The sequence below is a fragment of the Nicotiana tabacum genome, chromosome 8, assembly GCF_000715075.1.
Source record: "Nicotiana tabacum cultivar K326 chromosome 8, ASM71507v2, whole genome shotgun sequence".
NCBI lineage: Eukaryota > Viridiplantae > Streptophyta > Magnoliopsida > Solanales > Solanaceae > Nicotiana > Nicotiana tabacum.
Window position 1 is genome coordinate 85,739,201 of NC_134087.1, and position 22,603 is coordinate 85,761,803.

General features: G+C 40.4%; 1 protein-coding gene across 1 annotated transcript; it reads right to left on the reverse strand.

Moving 5' to 3' along the window:
* Positions 1 to 14,511: 14,511 nt before the first annotated feature.
* LOC107795841 (zeatin O-glucosyltransferase-like) lies at positions 14,512 to 16,137 on the reverse strand. Its single transcript, XM_075220869.1, has 2 exons — positions 15,348 to 16,137; positions 14,512 to 15,209 (listed from the first exon to the last, which is right to left on the reverse strand). The coding sequence occupies exons 1-2, from the start codon at positions 16,135 to 16,137 to the stop codon at positions 14,659 to 14,661; spliced, it is 1,341 nt and encodes a 446-aa protein (XP_075076970.1). The 3' UTR covers positions 14,512 to 14,658.
* Between the last annotated feature and the right edge of the window lie 6,466 nt (positions 16,138 to 22,603).

The window sequence follows — 22,603 nt, forward strand, 5'->3', positions numbered from 1 at the left end:
ACGGGCTGGTCTCCATGGTTGAGCCCACGAGCCCGGGACCGTTTGGCCCGGGACCGGCAGGCGGGCCTGGGCCGGTCCTGGCGGGCCTGGCGGGCCCAACGGCTATTTTTCAAAAAAAAAAAAAAAAAAAAAAAATCAAACGGCCATATTTAAAATCTAGCCGTTTGGGCTGAAAATATGACCGTTTTTTAAGTTAAAAAAATGGCCATTTGGCCCCCAAACTTTATTTTAACCCCAAACTTTATATAATTACACTTTTCCCCATTTCTCAACTATAAATACCCCCTCATTCTTTCATTTTTATTCACCAATTCATCAATATCTCTCAATATCTCTCAATCTCTCTCAATCTCTCTACTACAATTACTTAATTTATTGTTGAAATTTCGTGAAAAATTGTGAAGTTGTTGAATTGAAGTTTTCAAGTGTTCAACGATTTTCAATTTTCAAGAAGTTGTTCGGCAATCCGGTAAACTCGTTTCAACTCTTACGTTTTTAGAATATATTTTTGTGTGGTTTAGTTTGCATAATTATAATTAATATGGCATTTACTTTGAAAAAAATGTTTGGTAAAGGAAAAGATAAAACCGGTGAAAGTAGTGGCCAACCAACTACCCTTCCCCGGCTCCCCGACCTAGAAAAGATAAGCAAGTTGAAAGTAGTCGCCAACCTAGACGTCCTCCTCCTTCCGTAATTCTTGATAGTGATCACCCTTGTTTTCAATTTACCGATAGTGAATTTTATCATAATGTTGCACCAGGTGATAGATTAGATGATGAAATTATGAATGCTCTTTATCCTAATGAAACCATCTTAGAAAATAATGAGGAAAATGAGGATGATGATGAAACTCAAGCACCGGATTTAGATGATACACCTACTAGTCCTCTTAATAACCCAAGTGATGCACCGGTCGACCCACCTGTAGAAACTCCTACTTTTAATAGAGAACCTGCTAAACGCTTAGAAACATCATTAGTTTGGAATTTTTTTACTCAAGTAAGAGAAAAAAATAAGGCTAAGTGTAAAACTTGTGGGAAATTAATGTCGCATAAATATGTAGGAGACCGTAGCGGCACAGGTAGTTTGACTAGGCACATAAAAACACACCCTAGAGATAAGGCTAGATTTTTTCAAATGAAAGCGCATCTAGAGGGGACAAGTGTAGATTCTGCGATTAACCCTAGTACAGGTTCAAATCTAGTTCAACCAGGAATTATCAATTCAAGCTTCAACTGTTGCATCAGAGAGCGCTTTCAGTCAAGCAAGACTGCAAATAGGTGATGAACAAGCTTCTTTTCCACCACCACCAACGCAACCTCCTCCGAACCTTGAAGGATTTATGAGATTTGTTAGAGATAATACATAGAATAATATGTAACTTGTATTTTGGCACATCTTCCTTAGTTTTTTTCCTTCTAATGGTGGTATTAGTACCTTGTTGTGCTCATTCCATTGGGGGAAGGATGACTAAGAAAGATATGTCATTTTTTGGTAATAAAATTTATTGCTTCTACCCATGAGCTTCTTTTCGCAATATTTCTTTGTCTATACTTAGAATTATTTATAAGCTACAATATATACATAATATACAATATATATACTACAAGAAAATATATAAGAGAATATATATACATAAGATACAATATAATATACTACAAGAAAATATATTATGCTACAATATATACATAAGATACAATATATATACTACAAGAAAATATATTATGCGAATATATATACATAAGATACAATATATATACTACAAGAAAATATATAAGAGAATATATATACATAAGATACAATATAATATACTACAAGAAAATATATTATGCTACAATATATACATAAGATACAATATATATACTACAAGAAAATATATAAGAGAATATATATACATAAGATACAATATAATATACTACAAGAAAATATATTATGCTACAATATATACATAAGATACAATATATATATACTACAAGAAAATATATTATGCGAATATATATACATAAGATACAATATATATACTATAAGAAAATATATAAGAGAATATATATACATAAGATAAAATATAATATACTAAAAGAAAATATATTATGCTACAATATATACATAATATACAATATATATACTACAAGAAAATATATTATGCGAACATATATACATAAGATACAATATATATACTAAAAGAAAATATATAAGAGAATATATATACATAAGATACAATATAATATACTTCAAGAAGTGATATTTATGCATGACAATTTAGTGTTTTACTATTGTTTTGTTATTTTCTTTTTCATCAAGCACTTTAATAATTAGATATACATATATACTACATATATATTTTTAATATAGCCATGATACTACAAGAAATTGTCTAAAAAAGAAATAAAAAAATAGGCCCGCGAAGCCCACGAGCCCGGCCCGTTAAGCACAGGACCATGTGGGCTTAGGCCCGTCACGGGCCGGTTCCACCCATTAGGCCCACGAAGCCCGGGACCGCCAGGCCCGGGACCGCCAGAGCCCGGGACCACGAAGCCCGGGACCGCGAGGCCCGGCCCGTTAGGCCCACTAAGGCCCGGGCCCGGGACAAAATACAGCATTAGTTACATATTCCAACATTAGTGATAAGATCTGTTGCTCCCAGTCACGTGAGCTTTGTTTTTATCTAAGGTTATTAATGTGTTTGGTTGATGATAATCCTTCACCGTATTTAACTCCTTCATTCGTGCCATTCACTGTTTTTCCGCTCCCTTATGGCTTAGGAGATGAAGAACATATGAACATCGTAGCCTGCTTTAGTGGTCATGGGTACGGTTCCCGTGGCATGGTCATGATACGTAAATCTCAATCGAGGCGTGCCATTAGTTGAATTTCCATGGCCCTCGCAAATTTGGAAGTGCGTAGTTGCTTTAGGAGCGCTATTAAAAATTATTTTCTTAAATTCGGGTGCGCATTGATGCGACCCAAATCCAAATCTCGATGAAGTCAAAATGTGTTGACAATCACGGGCGCATTGATTGCGACGGGGTTCGAAACGCGTTTTCATGATATCGTAATTCTTATAAAATAAATAATGATAGAAAAGAGGTTCACAAATTGAGACAAGCCTCACCGAACAAAAATAAATAAATGTGGGTTCCTCAATAAATGGTTATTAAAAATGATTAGAATTTGGGAGGGCCATTTAGCGAACTTCACGGCCTTCCCCAAAATAATATTACGTTAGAATCTTTAGGCGCGATTTTAATTAAATTACCTTCTTAAACTCGGGTGCGCATTGATGCGACCCAAATCCAAATCTCGACGAAGTCGAAATGTGTTGACAACCACGGGTGCATTGATTGTGACGCGGTTCGAAACGCGTTTTCACGTCGTCGCAATTCTTTTAAAATAAATAATGATAAAAAGCGGTTTACGAATAAAAGGCACATAAGCTAGCAGGTATTAAAATCAGATAAAATCAAATGCAACAATTAAGCGACCGTGCTAGAACCACGGAACTCGGGAATGCCTAACACCTTCTCCCGGGTTAACAGAATTCCTTACTCGGATTTTTGGTTCGCAGACTGTAACAGAGTCATGTTTTTCCTCGGTTTGGGATTCAACCGGTGACTTGAGACACCATTAATCTCCCAAGTGGCGACTCTGAAATCTCAATAATAAATCCTGTTCTGATTGTCCTTTAAGTGGAAAAACTCTTTTACGCCCTCCTCCGGGGGTGTAGTAAAAAAGTAGGTGTGACAACGAGGTCTCCCCTCCTCCTCCAAGCGGGACAAGTGGTCCGCCACTTGGTTTTCACTACCCTTCCAGTCCATAATCTCTAAATCAAACTCTTGAAGTAACAAGACCCATCGCATCAGCCTAGCATTGTAATCCTTCTTCGTCATCAAGTACCGGAGTGCAGCATGATCAATATGAACTATGACCTTGGCACCCATGAGATACGGCTGAAATTTCTCCATTGTGAACACAATAGCCAAAAGCTTTTTCTCAGTCACCGTGTAGTTCACTTGAGCATCATTCATTATCTTGCTCGCATAATACACCGGATGAAATATTTTGTTCACTCTTTGACCCAAGACCGCCCCAACCACAACATCACTTGCATCACATATAAGCTAGAAAGGCAAGCTCCAGTTGGGTGCGGTAATAATAGGAGTGGTGGTCAACTTATTCTTGAGAAGTTCAAAGGCTTGCATACACCCCTCATTGAACACGAACTTGGCATCTTTTTCCAATAACTTGTACAAAGGATTCACTACCTTCGAAAAGTCCTTGATAAATCTCCGGTAGAACCCCGCATGCCCAAGAAAACTTCCAACTCCCTTGACTGAAGTAGGGGGAGGGAGCCTTGAAATCACATCAATTTTTGATTTTTCCACCTCTATACCATGCTTTGAAATTTTATGGCCAAGGAATATGCCCTCCTTAACCATGAAGTGGCATTTATCCCAATTAGCACAAGATTGGTTTCTTCACAATGGGCCAACACTCTATCAAGATTTTTCAAACATTCATCAACCGAGTCACCCACAACACTGAAGTCGTCCATAAACACCTCCAAAATGTCCTCCACCATGTCGGTGAATATGACCATCATACACCGCTAGAAAATAGCCGGTGCATTACACAACCCAAATGGCATCCTAGAAAAGGCAAAGGTACCATATGGACAAGTGAAGGTGGTCTTCTTCTGATCTTCCGGAGCAATCAAAATTTTGTTGTACCTAGAATACCTATCCAAGAAATAGTAGAAGGCACGCCCAGCAAGTCTGTCTAGCATCTGATCAAGAAAAGGCAATGAAAAGTGATCTTTGCGGGTCACTTTATTCAACTTGCGGTAATCCATGCACACCCTCCACCCGGTGACAGTCCTGGTAAGAATCAACTCATTTTGCGAATTGGTAACCACGGTCATACCACCCTTCTTCGGCACACATTGCACCGGCGAAGTCCAAGAGCTATCAGAGATGGGGTACACAACCCCGGCATCCAACCACTAGATCACCTCTTTTTTATCAACTTCTTGCATTGCCTCGTTCAACCTCCTTTGATGTTATAAGGAGGGCTTTGCATCATCTTCAAGAATAATCTTGTGCATACAAAAGGCGGGGCTTATCCCCTGAATATCAGCTAAGGGCCATCCAATTGGCTTCTTCCGCTTTTGGAGCACAGCCAATGTGGCATATTAGTAAGACATAAGGAAAGAATAACTAGCAAAGTTGAACTAGGGCCTAAGAACTCATACCTGCGGTGCGGAGACAACGGCTTCAACTCCAACACCGGAGGTTCCTTGATTGAGGGCTTTGTTGGTGGAGTCTTCCTATTATCAAGATCCAAAGAGAGTTTCCATGGCTCATAAGAAAAAAAGCCCATTCCTTGTAAAGCATTGACACACTCCATTCGGCCTTCATCCTCATTTACATCAAGATTCAACAATACCGCCTCTAGAGGGTCTTCCACATTGATCATTGCACTAGTATCATCAACTATCACTACCGTGACAAGATCCACAAAAGAGCACACTTCAGAACTATTGGGCTGCTTCATTGACTTGCACACATGAAAGACCATTTTCTCATCTCCCACCCAGAAGGTGAGTTCCCCTGCTTCCACATCAACTAAGGCCTTCTCAGTAGCAAGGAAAGGTCTACCCAATATGACCGGAACCTTATAATGTACCTTACAATCCAAGATCACAAAATCAACCGGCAAGAAAAATTTATCCACCCGGACAAGAACATCATCAATTATACCCAATGGCCTTTTCATTATTCTATCCGCCATTTGCAATCTCATGGAAGTTGGCCTCGGTTTCCCAATACCCAAAGTCTTGAAAACTAAGTAGGGAATCAAGTTGATACTTGCCCCCAAATCACATAGGGCTTTTGCAAAGTCTGCATTCCCAATGGTGAAAGGAATGGTGAAAGCACCGGGAATTTCTAGCTTCAGAGCTATCGAGTGCACTATTGCACTAACTTGGTGGGTTATCTTGATAGTTTCACAATCCATGGATCTTTTCTTTGTCACCAAGTCTTTCACGAATTTAGCATAACCCGGTATTTGCTCAAGAGCCTCCACCAAAGGCACATTAATGGATAAGTTGTTCATCATGTCAATAAATTTCTTAAACTGATTCTCATTTTTCTGCTTCGCGAGCCTTTGAGGATAAGGTGGAGGTGGAATTGGAAAAGGAGCCTTGGCTTTATGCACAGTCGTTTCCGGTATGTTTATTACGTATTCTCTAGACGGGTTCACGTCATTCGGAGTTTTCACCTCGGCATCTTGGATATCAATCCTCACTTCCTCATTCATGTTCTCATCCTCTTGCAACTCAACTTCATCACTCAAAATTTCTTTTTTCTTGGAGGCATTCACATCACCGCCTCGTCCACTTCTTGTAGTTACCGCCATTACATGCCCGTAATTGTTCCCACCCTTCGGATTTACTACTGTATCACTAGGTAGAGCCCTCTTAGGGCGAGTATTCAAGGATTGCGAGATTTGGCCTAATTGAACCTCCAAGTTTCTAATTGAAGTATTGTGGGATGCCAACTAGGCATCGGAGTCAGCGTTCTTTTTCATCATCTGTTGAAACATCATTTCAATTCTCCCTATTTCATTGTTGGAAGAACTAGGACCTTGGGATGGAAATGGGGGTGGATTGTTCGGTTGTTGATACACTGGGGGTCTTTGAAAGCCTTGCCCCCAATTTCCTTGATTGCCATTGTTCCAACCACACTGATTGTTGTTACCACCCCAGTTGTTGTTGTTGCCACTCCAGTTACCCTGATTGTTCTAATTATTGTTCTGGTTGCCCCAATTTGCATGTTGGTTGTTGTTCCCCCAATTACTATTCCCTTGTTGTTGATTTCCCCAATTGCCTTGGGGTCTCCATTGTTGTTGGTTGGAAGAATTGCCTCTTTGGACTTGATAGTTGTTCACGTATTGCACTTCTTCATTCTGCTCATCATAACCATCATCTTGGAACCCACCACTGTCTTGGTCATATTGATCTGAACTCCCTTGGTTTTGTTTCCCTCTTTATCTTCTTTTGTTCACTAACATGTTGACACCCTCCATAGCATTTACTTGTCGTGGAGTTTGAACCTGCTGTAATTGTGCCTTTGCTAGCTGGTTCATTGTTGTTGTCAGCTCAGCTAATGCCTGCCCATGATCATGGAGTTCTTTGTGCAAGTGAATAACCGTGGGGTCACCCTATGGCACATATGCTCTACTTTGCCAAACAGAGGATGTGTCAGCCATCTCATCAAGAATGTCACAAGCCTCAGCATAAGGCAGCTTCATGAAATTACCCTCTGCTAACTAGCTCACCACACACTGATTGGTCGTGTTCATTGCCTCAGTCATATCATTATTGGGGCATTCCTTGACCATAGTTCTATATCGATCCCAGATTTCGTGAAGGGGCTCATTTGGTTCCTGTTTGAATGCTAAGATTTCATCCCTCAATGATGCCATATGTCTAGGTGAGAAAAACTTGGCTATGAACTTATCGGCCAACTCATCCCATGTAGTGATAGAATGGTTGGGAAGCCTCTCGAGCCAGTCCAATGCCTTCCTTCTAAGTGAGAAAGGGAATAATCTCAACCGAAGTACATCCTCTGACACATTTGTTTGCTTGCTCCCCCAACAGGTATCCACGAAACCCTTGAGATGTTTATATGCATTCTGATGGGAAGCACCTGTAAAATACCCTCGCTGCTCCAACAAAGTCAGCATCACATTTGTAATTTGAAAATTGCCCACCCGGATCTGGGGTGGGACAATTGCACTTGCATATCCTTCGTTTGGAAGCAGCCGAGGAGCCACTCTTGGAGGTGGCGGGAGAGGGTCTGGAATATTAGCATTGGCCTGGCGGCCTCTCCTTTGTCCTTGAGGTACTATAGGAACCTCATCATAAATATTGTCATCTACCTCCTCCACCGGCGGAAGATCTCCAAGAGCTGCGTTGTTTGTTGCCATTTGGTACATGAATTAGCGACACTCACAAATTAGTAACACAGAAGGAAAGAAAAACAATACACAAAACTATTTAGATAGATAGCCAAAACCGTTAGCTCCCCGGCAACGGCGCCAAAAAGTGATCAGGTCCAACCCTACACCACTTCAAAGTGGCAAGAGCGGTAGATATAGCTGTAACCCGAGATGGTCGAGATCGAATCTACAGGGAGCTAGATTGATTGGGATTTGGATTCCTATCTAAACTAGCAGTGCGTAGTGCTCTTAATTACTCTTCCAATCATAATTGTTTTTTGTTACTTCTAATTTTATACTAATGAGATGCTAAATTAAACTAAGAGTGAATGCTTGTAAGGTTTACTAAATGGATAACGAGGCACTAGGGAAGTGACTTTCTCCTAGGTGAATACTTGACGGGATCTAAATCCTAAGGCAAAGTTGTTATGCTAGGGATTACGATATAGCCAATGCGCGAAACTACTCACTCTATACCTCTCGGTAGCTTGAGTGACTTTGCCCACATTGACTTTCTCAAGTCCAAATGGATGTCAAAATTGTGCAAGCAATATAGGCTCAAGTTGGATATTACTATCTCTAGGTTTAACCCTTTAATTGGGGCTATCAATCTCTTGATTACATCCCAATTCCTTGTTGGACTGATATTCCTAGACTCAAGCTCTCTTTTTCAAGAAGAGCCCAAGTCAAAAAAGCACAAATTAGTGTTTGCAACCACTAATTCAACATGGAAAACACAAATCATTCCAAATATCAAACACCCATAAACATCTAAGCCTTAAAACAAAAGACTCATCAAATACCCACACTAGGGTTGAGCCACAACCCTAGCTAATGGGTCTAGCTACTTATAATAATGGAAGAAAACAGATAAATAGATGAAGAATAACCCATATAATATGATTACAAACAAAGATATTGAAGATTCAGTGTTAAACTAGCTACAAATTACTCAAAATGGAACAAAACTGCCGTTCACGTGCTCTGGATTCTAACTGATACCCTAAAAATGTGAAAAGAAAGTATTTATACAAGGCCAAATTTTTTGGACAAAAATACCCTTGACGGAGGTATCGCGGACCGCGGAAAACACATCGCGGCCGCGATGAGGCTTTTTGGCTTGACTTTTCATTCTTTGAATCTGGCCACCGCGGACCGTATAAAATGCTCTCTGAATCTGGCCACCGCGGTGGCTTTACTGCGATCCACATAAAATGCTCCGCGAACCGCACTGGCTTCAATCTTCCCAACTCCGAACTCTCTGAATCCCCTCTCCACGAACCGCATACAATGGATTGCATCCGCGAAGCGGCTACTGCGGCCGCAAGAAATCCTCCACGGACCGCACTGCTTGAAGCCCCAAAAGTGCACCTCTCTGAACTCATCCACCGCGGACCACACTAAATGGTCTGCGGCAGCGGTGGGTTTGTTGCGGCTGCAGTGGGTTTTATGCTGCAGCAGTGCCCTGATTTATTCTTGGTACTTGTGCATGTTTCACTCCTTTTTGAGTTGGTTTTGACTATTTGACGCTTTTTTTACCAAACCCTGCAAACAAGTACAACATGTAAGGCTTTGGGACTATTTGTATACATTTTTAATCCAAAACTCAAGTGAAAAGGAGTGCAAAATGAACTAGAGTCCCTAATTATCAGTGGTCCGCGGTGGCATAGATTCAGAGAGATGCATTTTGTGGGATTTCAAGTCACCGCTAACCGTGGTGCTTTTATGTGGCAGCGGTGCCTCCACCGCAACAACGGTTCCTTTAACGCGGTCCGCGGAGAAGAGGTTCAGAGAACATGAAGTTGAGCTAAAGTTGAAGAACGTGGTCCGCGGTTGATTTTATGCGGCCGCGGTAACCTCACCGCTGCAGCAGTCCATTTTCCACTGTCAACAGTACCTCCGTCAGGGGTATTTTTGTCCGAAAAATTTAGTTGTATATAAATACTTCTTTTTCAAATTTTTAGGTTATCTTATCAGTATTGAGCACGTGAACGCCGTATTTTAGCTATTTTGAGTAATTTTGTAGCTTGTTTAGCAATTAAACTTAGATTCTTATCTTGTAATTACATTTTATGGGTTATTCTTTATCTCAATCTATGATTTCTTCTTCAATTATGAGTAGCTAAACTCATTAGCTAGGGTTGTGGCTCAACCCTATTGTGAGTATTTAATGAGTCTCTTATTTTAGGGCTTAGATGATTATGGGTGATTGAGATTTGGCCTTATTTATGCTTTCTGTGTTAAATTAGTGGTTGCAAACACTAATTTGTGCCTTTTTGACTTAGGCTCTTCTTGAGAAAGAGAGACTAAGTCTAGGAATTTCAGGATAATAAGGAATTGGGGTGTATTCAAGAGATTGATAGCCCCAATTAAAAGGTTAAACCTAGAGATAGTAATACCCGACTTGAGCCAACATTGCTTGCACAAATTGAACACCCAATTGGGCTTGAGAAAGCCAATTAGGGCAAAGTCACTCAAACTACCGAGAGGTATAGAGTGGGCATCTTCGTGCATCGGCTATATCATGATCCCAACTATAACATTATTGCCCTAAGTTTTAGATCCCGTTAGATTAGTCACTTCCCTAGTGCCTCTTTACCCATTTAAAAAACCCTACAAAAATATCTACTTAGTTTAATTTCGTGCATCATTAGTATAAAATTAGAAATAGCAAACAAACAAAAGAATGATTGGGAGTGCAAACAATTACATCGCACATTGCTAGGTTAGATAGGAACTTGACTCCAAACATTATCTTAGCTCCCTGTGGATTCGATCCCGACATTCTCGGGTAAAAGCTGCATCGATCACTCTTGCCACTCTATAGTGGTGTAGGGTTGAACCCGCTCAATAATGAAAGAAATAAAATAACGAGCATACGGTAAGATACTTACGATTGTAGTTCCATTGTTTGGGAAACCCAGTCGGATTCGCCACCAGCTGCTCGGACTTGATGAAGAAGTACTTATGCTAGAACTGCCGGTTCGTTTTATCATCCATCCCGGCCACCAACCCTTTTATCCCATGATGCCGTTGGTGTATCAACGTACCTCTATAAAAGTTGGGCGAAAATAGATGCAGCAAGTGATGAACGTTGACCTCACAGGCGGCCAATTTTGCGTACTTCGCCAGCATCAGAAACACTTTGTACAAATAAGGGGAGAGTTGCGCCGAGCAAACGTTGTAAAATCGACAAAACTCCTCCGCTAATGGGGGAAGAGGAAGAGATAACCAATTAAGAATGGGTAAACGTAGAAAGCACAGTATCCGGGTCAATAAACCTCTACGATGTCGCCTCCGGCCGGAATAATTTCGAAGTGAGTAGGAATGCGATATTTAGATCGAAGGTCGGCCATTTGAGGCGGTCCTGTCTCAGAAAGCTTCTGAGCAGGAACAGGAGCAGGTTCCTTTGGGAAGTCATGTCTGACCAAAGGGTTCTTGGGGACTACCTTCTCCACAGTGGGGAAGTTTTCATCCTCTTCAATCATGAATTCCTCACCGCCGAGAGGAAGGGCCACCGATAAAGGAGTGGCATCAGAGACCTCGTCGTGAATATGAGGGGATTTTGACATATTTTCGTAGCGAAACGTATACAACAAAATATGAAGAAGATATTAACTAGGTAAGAAGTCAGGGACTAGAATTGAAGAGGCTGCAAGGAATTGAAAGCGGAGATCAGAGAAGAAGATCAAAGAAGAACAATGCACATGCGAAATGAGAAATGATGAAAATTGTCAAAAATGAAACCCCCCCAATCTATTTATAGGGTTGGGTGACACCAGAATCGAAACAAAGGACCGTCAATGGCACCAAAATCGAAGCGACAAAAGCACGGACACTGCATCGGGAAGACGTGTAATGATGACGTGCGTGGCCATGACGTCACCCCACGTTAGCCACACCAACCACAGCCCCCATGCCCATGCCATTTTTTGACCTCGGCCAATTCGACTCAATCAACACGACCAAATTTCTTCTAAATGGATGGAGACTAGGTCCGCTTATCAAGGACGTGCAAGATCACAGCCTCAACAAGCAGAGGAACTAACTGTATTGGTCTAAATTTGGGCAGCTTGATAGCTGCGGATTAAAAGGGTCGAGGACAGGGTCGACCACGGCACAATGGCAAGGAGTCGTCTTAAGAAGGATTATTGCCAAGGTCGAGTAAATGGAGCAAAGAAGCAATGGTAGGATAGGTTTAAAAATATACATAAGGCATATTCCATTGGATATTCCTTATATTGTACTTTTTAGGGTTTCTTGGGGATATCCCTTATAAATAGGAAGAGATAAAGAACAAAAAGAGGATATTCACTTTTGGATAAGGGTACATTATAAAGGGTTGACTATGAAGAATATACAAAAACTTGTCTTGTTCACTAACTATCTCATTCAAGCACATATTGTTTACTCTTTGTTTACAAGATCCAAAGATTCCTTATCCATCACTACCTTTCATTATTCCACGTTGTTGTCAAGAAGAAGAGTCACCCAAGTCATCTAAAATTTGGGTGATAAATTTCTCTTTATTACATTCATTGCCATTATCTACATTTATTACATGCTTCTATTACTATGTTCATTGACAATTATTGAACATATGCTTGGTATTTATTGTTCTTGAGCACGGTCTCATCCCACTGATCTCCTTCAATCTTAGATCTAGAATTTATTATATTTAATTAGGATTCACCCTCTATTTTCTCATTAATTAGTTTAACAAAAAGCTTAATACTTTTTGGTCAAACACTTATGCTAATGACGATCTTCATACACTACACCCGTGCTTATTGCAAGTTGCCTTGAGGACCCAATTCATTGGATGTCCTATGGCCAGGAAATTTCTCTCTTAGGCATTTTATCAAACAGCTATTCATGCACTGTGGGAATATTCAAAAATTACAACAGAAATTGCGCTCGAAATTTCAAGAGCTTAATCAAGCAAAGAGGATCAATCAAAACTGGTAATTGTAAAAACAGAATAATGCACATGAATCATCTAACGAGTTCAAGCATTTTCAAACTCAAACAAAAAGAGTAAATAAAACTTAAGTTATGTCAAAAAATAGGAATTATCGAGCAGGAGTGTGGTCATTAAACCCACAAAATAGAAATTACCGAGGTCATTACTCATTACAATGCTCGTCGGCTGATGGGAAACAAAGGAAGAAGAAGAGAGGTTGCATTGGGCTAGGGTTTTATTGTTGTTTTGGTGAAAATTGGGGGGCAGACTTAACCCAAAAAAATGGGAGGAAGAGAATAGAAAGGAAAAAGAAATGATAGGAGACCTCTTTCTGGGAGCATAAGTTTTTTATTTTATCTTTTTCCTATAAACGAAATAAGATCGCCGCAGAAGAACTTTTTCTCGCCATTATAAGATATATAGGAAGTTGGGACAAGTTGAAGGGAAGGGGAAGTCAACTTAAACATAGGGGGAGGAGGAGACTAGCCTTATTACTTCTCACTAATCGAGAGGTGCACCTAACTCATCTAGCCACTCATCAATCACGATGTGATGAATGAATAAAAAGGAATCACAAACACCGCAACAGAATTCCTTTAGAGCACAATATAGTGCTGAAACAAGTTAAAAAAAGCTTTAGGAGCTTGTTTCCGTCCATAAAGAGCTTTTTTTCGTCCTCTTTCATTAACATAAATATTGTTATGAACTCTTTGGCATGTAAAGAAAAAAGTTTGTGACACTTAACTGAATTCAAAGTTCCTAGAGCTCTTTTTGTAAGGCTAGTTGGAAAATCCGTTAAAATGTTTACTTGCGGTGTCGAATATGACGTGACTATGTGTCCTACAAACAGAAAACCATATTTCGTGTAGTGAATTCTTGTTTAGTGAAACTTTTGAAAGAGTGAAGCCTTGGTACATCAGTAAATGAGAGGAAAGGCACCTCCCTTCTATTAAAGAAACACCAACCTCTCCAAATTCTAACTAACTATAAGGAGAGAGGACTCTTTATACAGTGGCTGATAAGGCATACTTCCCTTCTCTGTGCCTTTCCCGTTCTCTGCCTCATAGTTTTGCTGGCTTCACTTTCATCTCTTTTCTTCTTTTTTGCAAAGTTACTGATATGTGCAATTAATTCTCTGATAATAATTGAGCCTAGCTAGTCCTAAGCCCAAACCTCCTTTAATTTGCGTAGAAATGATATTGGATAGCCACTTTAAAAAGATGCTATTTAGGAATTAGTCAATGTCAATTTTTCAGGAAAACAATGTCCTGAATTGTCTTGAAGTTAAGATTTTTAATTTAAAATTTTAGGACAGAATATATACTGACTAGTCTCTAAATAGCATCCCTTAGAATGGCTATCTGTGCACTTGCCCCGCTATATCTGAACCCCTATCCAATCTCAAGTTGGATATTACTAACGGGTTAAAGGAGGATATATTGTATTTTAACTGATTATAATAAAGTATCTGTTTATGTTTTAAATTACTAATTAGGCCTACAATTATACTTTGTAGTACTTGTTATTGTAGCTTATCTTATTCCGGTCTTCCAAAAAAACTTCAAGTTGAAATTTTGAACAATGCAAATTTATAAAAGACTCAACAGCTAGCACACAACTGAAGGAACATTTCTTTCATCAAAAGTCAATCAATACGTGGAGAAAAACAAATTTTACATTTTTGACGATGAAGCAACTTAATATCTAGTGACATGAGCAATGAAGGAATCCATCTCCTTTTGATGATCTCCACCATCTTTCACTGATTCTTTGACTTGTTTACCTAATTCCATGGCACGCATTCTCATCTCATGTCCTTCTGTAGAAGCCATCAATTTCTGAACAGCGTTTTTTATTGTACTTGAATCAATCGTATCATCACGGCGATCCCAATGCTTCACGACAACTCCAATTTTAAGCACATTTGTAACAAACACAGCATTTCTGGGCTGGTCAAAACGCATAGGCCATGTCGCTATAGGCACTCCCATGGTAATACTTTCCATGCATGAATTCCATCCACAGTCACTCATAAATCTGCCAATTGATGAATGCGCCAAGATTTCTAATTGGGGCGCCCAATCTTTTACAATAATTCCTCTTTCTTTTACTCTCTCTTCATACCCTTCAGGGATTTTGACTTCCCCTTCTCCTCCTGACAATACATCTCTAGCTACCCAAATAAACTTCTGCTGACTTTTTTTCAATCCTATAGCAAGTTCTTTTATTTGCTCCATAGATAAGTATCCTGTTGTTCCAAAAGAAACAAGAATCACTGAATCTTGGGCTTGCTTGTCGAGCCACTCTAAGCATTTGTGACGAACTTTTGAGTCGTTTTCCCCTGATATTGTCACCGGATTGAAGGGACCAACAGCTCATTGCTTACGAATTCCGAGTAACCTACTGAACTTTGCTAGTGTTTCAAGATAAGGACCCTCGAGAACTTTGCAAGTATCGTATAAATTCCCAGAGCTGAATTTGTTACAACTATGTTGTAATCGCATAAATTCAATAAACTGAGGTGTGAAAGTACTTCTGAGAGTTGGAAGTCCATCTGGAATGTGAGCACCAGATGGGAGAAAAAGTTTCTTAACCAATTTTGCGAGGAATGAAGGAAGATGGAGATAGTATTTGATGATATCCCATAAGAGAGAGCTATTGGCAAAAGCAGAAATAGCATGAAAACAATAGGCTTCAGCATTTTGTATAGATACTACGTCTTGAACAGTGGAAGCCATCATAGAATCATAAATGACAACAACTCTTCGACTTGTGCTGGAAAGCTTCTTTATAAATGCACTCACAGGCTCGCGCAATGTTAAAGATGCATCCAGTACTGATGCTATGAGTTTCGAGATGGTTTCAGAAGAATTATTTGAACAATTAGGAGAGGCCGACGCCATATAAGAAGGTGGGGTTGGGAATTCTTGGAAATGGATGTAGTTAGTAGCAGTGGCTAAATCCCAACCATGTATTCGAGCCTTAACTTGGCTAATTTCTGTACTAAAACCAACATAATGAATTGGAATGTGGTATGAAGAAACGCGGCGAGAGAGATGAAGGAATTGATTGAAGTGTCCTTGAGCTGGAAAAGGAACCATAACCATAGTGATTTGATCCTTCTCCATGCCAATTTGACCGTGGTTTCCAGAAGAAGGAATAACAAGGAACGCCATTGCAAGTTCTTTAGACGCACTTAGCTTCTTCTTGTTTTAGCTGTTCTTTTTTACGAGAAAATCATACGCCTGAATAACAAGAAAGCCCGGTTCTATACGTGATATATCTATATCTATCTATATCCATCTATTTATATTTATTTATACTATATTAAAAGTCGGGAGCCCCTAAGCCTAAAGTTAAATTACAAAAATATCCATAAAAATGATGGAATCTTTTACCCATTTTAATATTAGTTAATAATAATATTCAATTAAAAAGAATAAAACTAATTTGAAGTGTTCATTTTTAAAATAGTTGTGTCCGTTCAATCGTATAATAACTAACCTTTTCATTCAATAATAGTCTTTAACCATTGCAACCTTTAGAGTTAATGATCCAATACATAGCCAATCGATGGGCATCATCGACAAACAGAGAATTCAAAGAGATCTTCATTTTGGCAACTTCTCATATGAATGATTATTCTTGTATAAATTTAACTAATTCATCTCAGGCAGGGGCGGACCTAGTGCATTGACTACGGGTTATCGGGAACCTAGTAACTCTTGCGTAGATTCTGTATTTATATTAAAAAATTCACCAAATATTGGTAAATATTTGACTGTAAACCCAGTTATTATTGCATATTAATCTGAAATTACGGTAGGAACCCATAAGTCTCAAATCCTGGATTCGCCTCTGATCTCATGCCATAAAAATTAAACTCCTTGCCTTTTAGTGGTATTTTTCTTCTACTATATATCTTCAATTTTGTGAAGACCCAAAAGGTCATCCCTTGTTTTTAAAATGAATTCTGCGTTTCGAGGCCTTAAAGACCTCTTTCGGCATCGCCTCGATTTGCGTGCGCAGTCCGAACGCGTAGCTGGAAAGCTATTATGTGAAAATCTATGAAAAATATGAAAATTTTGACTTTAAATGCATTCAAGTTGACTTCGGTCAATATTTTGGGTAAACGTTCTCGGACCCGTGATCGTGGAAAAATATGGAACTTGGGAGTATGCCCAGAAGCGAATTCCGAGGTTCCAAGCCCGAGAAATAAATTTTTTAAAGAAAATTATTTTCTGGAAATTTCTATGAGTTTTGGAAATGAAATGCATTTAGAATTTGATGGTATCGGGCCTGTATTCTGGTTCTGGAGCCTGGTACAGGTCTTATATATGAAATAAGATGAGTCTGTAAAATTTGGTAAGAAACGAAAGCCGTTTGAGGTGATTCGGACCCATAGTTGTGAAAATTCATACTTTGAAAGATTTGAGATTTTTCTTAGATCTCTATGCTAAATTCGTTGTTTAAGAGGTTATTTTGGCGATTTGATCGCACGGATAAGTTCATATGATGTTTTTGAGTTAGTACGTATGTTTGGTTTGGAGCCTCGAGGGCTCGGGTGAGTTTCAGAAAGTTTTTGAACTTATGAAAGTTGCAGGTTTTTGTTGTTCAGTGCACAGGGATTTTGTTCTTCGCGTTCGCGTGGTCCCACTCGCGAACGCGTAAGGCAAATTTCTCAGGTGCCAGTTTTCTTCTTCGCAAACGCAAAGCCTGAGACGCGAACGCGAGGCTGAGGGGGGAGTACCCTTCGCGAATGCGTCCAGGCACCCGCGAACACGTAAGGCAATTGGCCTGGGGGAGAGGGTTCTCACTTGTTCTACGCGAACGCGGCCACTGGCCCGCGAACACGAAGGCTCGAGGAGTCAAAGCTATGCGAATGCAAGCCTAAGATCGTGAACGCGAAGGTCACCTAGGCCTAACTCATCGCGAACGCGATGAAGGCCTGTCCAGTTATTTTAAAACAGAAGCAAAAACGGGACTTAATCAAAATTTCATAACTTCTTCTTCCAAACTCCAAATTTGGGCGATTTTTGAAAGGGGATTTCACTACCAACTCATAGGTATGCAATCTTAGACTCTTTTTCTTAAATTTTCATTAACACCCATTAGATTTCTAGGCTTAAATCATGTTCTTAAGGGTAGAAACTTAGGAATTTGGGTAAAGTTAGGGCTTTTTGTATATTTGGGATTTAGACCTCGTTTTGGGGTCAAATTTTGGAACGAATTATATATTCAGACTCGTGGGTGAATGGATGATCAAATTTTGGTCCGAACCTCGTGTTTTGACCAAGCGGGCCCGAGGTCAATTTTTGACTTTTTGGGAAGAATGATGGGAAAGCTATAATTAAGCATTGGAATTGGATTTTTAGCGTTTATTGATGTTATTAAGTCGATTATGTCTAGATACAATTGATTTGGAGCCAAATTCAAAAGGAAAAGCGGTGTTTGAGGCTTGAGTTAGCCGTTGAAGTTTGAGGTAAGTATTTGGTCTAACCTTAGCTTGAGGGATTAGAAGTTGTGTCCTATTAGCTACTTGTTTCTTGTTGAGTACGACGTATAGGCATGGTGACGAGTATCTATACGTTGGTGTCGAGCATGACCTTGAATCTTAAATTGCAATTTGTTGTGTTCTTAAACAATACTACGGATGCTTAAGTTGATGATTCTCTATATTGAGCAAGGATTATGATTATTCTCGTGGAAATTACTTATGATTGAGTATTGGTATTAGCTGAGGGAATTAGATGTTGGAACAAGTTTGGTTATAGCTGATTCTCCCTTGCCGGGACATATTTACTTATATTGTCGATTCTCTTGTCGGGATAGTATAGTTCTTTATTGATCCCTTGCTGGGAATCTTGTTAGGATTGTTGTTGATGGTATATGTGGATCATGTTGCACACTGCAACAATATTATATTTGGATCGGGTGCACGCCGCAACAATATTATATATGGGTTGGGTTGCACGCCGCAACAATATTATATGTGGATCGGGTTGCACGCCGCAATAATATTATATGTGGATCGGGTTGCACGCCGCAACAATAATATGATTGGATCGGGTTGCACGCCGCAACAATAATAAATCGGATCAGGTTGCACGCCGCAACAATGATGATATATGTTGGGATCGGGTTGCGCACCGCAACAATTGATGATACAAAGTGTTTATAGACTGGATACAAGTTCCTTACTATTTTTCTGTAAATTCTAAGTTGTCCTTATGCCTTTTCTCTTAATTTACTATTGATATTGATATACCCCCACAGCATGTACCCCGCTCCCATCTTTACTTATTGTTCCTGTTTTATTTTCTACTATATACTATATAACTGCATAGGTTTAGTTGGTGGTCTGGTCCTAGCCTCATCAGTACTTCGCCGAGGTTAGGCTAGACACTTATCAGCATATGGGGTCGGTTGTGCTGATGCTACACTCTGCACTATGTGCACATCCCGGAGCAGCTTTTGGACAGTAGCATTTGGGTGGCTGCCTTCAGTCCAGCTAGAGATCCCGAGGTAGTCCTGTAGGCGTCCGCATGCCCGAAGTTCTCTTCTATCTTATTATGTATTCTGTTTTCATTTGTTTCTGAGACAGATTGTACTTTCTTTTCAGATATTTGTATATAGTAATCATAGGCAGTTTGTGATATTGTGACACCAGATTTTGAGTAGAGACGTATGTTGGCATTGTCATGTTGGCTTTGGTTATTCTATCAGATTAAGTCTTCCGCTTGTTTTTATTTAACGTTAATGTTTTATTGTTGATCGCATGTTAGTTTAAATTGTTAAAAATGACTAATAAATAAGTTAGTAATTCTACAATACGCGGCTTGCCTAGCTTCCACGAGTATGCGCTATCATGATTCCCAAGGGTGGGAAATCCGGGTTGTGACAAGTTGGTATCAGAGCTCTGGATGTTCAGGCTTTGGCCAATCAGTTCGTAAGGTCGGATGTTTCGGAGCCCAGTCGTGTGTTAGCTTGCACGGTCGCTCGTTCCTCTTTATTGGAGCGTATCCGTGATTGGCAGTATGATGATCCCCATTTGTGTGTCCTTAGAGACACGGTGCAACAGGGAGGTGCCAAGCAGGTTACTTTAGGTGATGATGGAGTTTTGAGATTGCAGGGTTGAATTTGTATTCCTAATGTAGATGGGCTTCGAGAGTTGATTTTAAAGGAGGCCCATAGTTCCCGGTACTCTATTTATCCAGGCGCCGCGAAGATGAATCAGGATTTGTGGCAGCATTATTGGTGGATAAGAATGAATAAGGATATCTTTGCATATGTGGCTCGATGTTTGAACTGTCAACAAGTTAAGTATGAGCATCAGAGGCCTGGTGGTTTGTTCCAGAAGATTGAGATTCTTGAGTGGAAGTGGGAGCGAATCACTATGGACTTCGTTGTTAGACTCCCACAGACTCAGAAGAAGTTCGATGCAGTGTGGGTTATTGTTGATAGGCTGACCAAGTCAGCGCATTTCATTCCTGTGGCAGTCTCTTATTCTTCCGAGAGGTTAGCTGAGATCTATATCCAGGAGATTGTTCATCTTTATGGTGTGCCTGAGTCTATCATTTCGGATCGAGGTATGCAGTTTACCTCACATTTCTGGAGAGTAGTTCAGCTAGATTTGGGCATACGGGTTGAGTTGAGAACAACATTTCATCCTCAGACGGACGGGCAGTCCGAGCGGACTATTCAGATTTTGGAGGATATGCCCCGAGCTTGTGTCATTGACTTTGGAGGCTTGTGGGATCAGTTTTTGCCTTTAGCAGAGTTTACCTACAACAACAGCTACCAGTCAAGTATTTAGATGGCTCCTTATGAGGCTTTATATGGTAGGCGGTGTCGGTCTCCGGTTGGATGGTTTGAGCCGGGAGAGGCTTGGTTGTTGGGTGCGGATCTGGTTCAGGATTCCTTGGACAAGGTCAGGATTATTCAGGATAGGCTTCGTACAGCTCAGTCCAGGCAAAAGAGCTATGTCGACTGCAAGGTTCGAGATTTGACTTTTATGGTCGGTGAGCGGGTATTGCTTCGAGTGTCGCCTATGAAGGGCGTGATGAGATTTGGGAAGAAGGGCAAGCTTAGCCCTAGGTTCATTGGCCCGTTTGAGATTCTTGATCGAGCGGGGGAGGTGGCTTATAGACTTGCATTGCCGCCGAGCTTATCAACCATGCATCCAGTTTTTTATGTGTTCATGCTTTGGAAATATCACGGCGATCCATCCCACGTGTTAGATTTTAGCATTGTCCAGTTGAACAAGGACTTGTCTTATGAGGAGGAGCCAGTAGCTATTATAGACCGGCAGGTTCGTCAGTTGAGATCGAAGAGTTTACCTTCTATTCGTGTGCAGTGGACAGGTCAGCCTGCTGAAGCATCGACCTGGGAGTCCAAGTCCGATATGCGAAGCCATTATCCCCATCTTTCCCCGACTCAGGTACTTCCTTCTTATGTCCGTTCGAGGACGTACAGTTGTTTTAGAGGTGGAGAATGTGATGACCCAAAAGGTCATCCCTTGTTTTTAAAATGAATTCTGTGTTTCGAGGACTTAAAGACCTCTTTCGATATTGCCTCGATTTGCGTGTGCAGTCCGGGCACATAGCCGAAAAGCTATTATGTGAAAATCTGTGAAAAATATTAAAACTTAGACTTAAAATGCATTTAAGTTGACTTCGGTCAACATTTTAGGTAAACGGACCCGGGCCCACGATTTGACGGTCCCGGAGGGTCCGTGGAAAAATATGGGACTTAGGCGTATGCCCGGAATCAAATTTCGAAGTCCCAAGCCCGAGAAATGAAGTTTTTAAAGAAAATTGTTTTCTAGAAATTTTTCTGAGTTTTGGAAATGAAATGCATTTAAAATTTGATGGTATCGGGCCCGTATTCTGGTTCCGGAGCCCGGTACAGGTCTTATATGTAAAATAAGATGAGTTTGTTAAATTTGGTAAGAAACGGAAATCGTTTGAGGTGATTCGGACCTGCAGTTGTGAAAATTCATACTTTGAAAGATTTGAGATTTTTCTTAGATTTCTATGCTAAATTCATTGTTTAAGAGGTTATTTTGGCGATTTGATCGCACGGATAAGTTCATATGATGTTTTTGAGTTAGTACGTATGTTTGGTTTTGATCCCCGAGGGCTCAGGTGAGTTTCGGATGAGTTTCAGAAAGTTTTGAACTTATGAAAGTTGCAGGTTTTTGTTGTTCATTGCACAAGGATTTTGTTCTTCACGTTCGCGTGGTCCCACTCGCGAACGCGTAAGGCAAATTTCCCAGGTGCCAGTTTTCTTCTTCGCGAACGCGAAGCCTGAAACACGAACGCGAGGCTGAGGGGGGAGTACCCTTCGCGAACGCGTCTAGGCACCCGCGAACGCGTCCATGCACCTGCGAACGCGTAAGGAAATTGGCCTGGGAGATGGGGATTATCACTTGTTCTATGTGAACGCGGCCACTGGCCCCCGAACGTGAAGGCTCGAGGGGTCAAAGCTCTATGAAAGCGAGCCTAAAGTCACGAACGCGAAGGTCACTTAGGCCTAACTCATCGCGAACGCGACAGGCCTATCGCGAACGCTATGAAGGCCTGTCCAGTGATTTTAAAACAGAAGCAAAAATGGGACTTAATCAAAATTTCATAACTTCTT

Bases quoted from the DNA above. Each gene is read 5' to 3' on its own strand.
- LOC107795841 (XM_075220869.1), bottom strand. From the start codon at position 16,137: ATGGCGTTCCTTGTTATTCCTTCTTCTGGAAACCACGGTCAAATTGGC. The intron at 15,210-15,347 runs GTAAGCAATGAG...TTGGAACAACAG, and splicing joins CAGTAGGTTACTCGGAATTC to GATACTTATCTATGGAGCAA.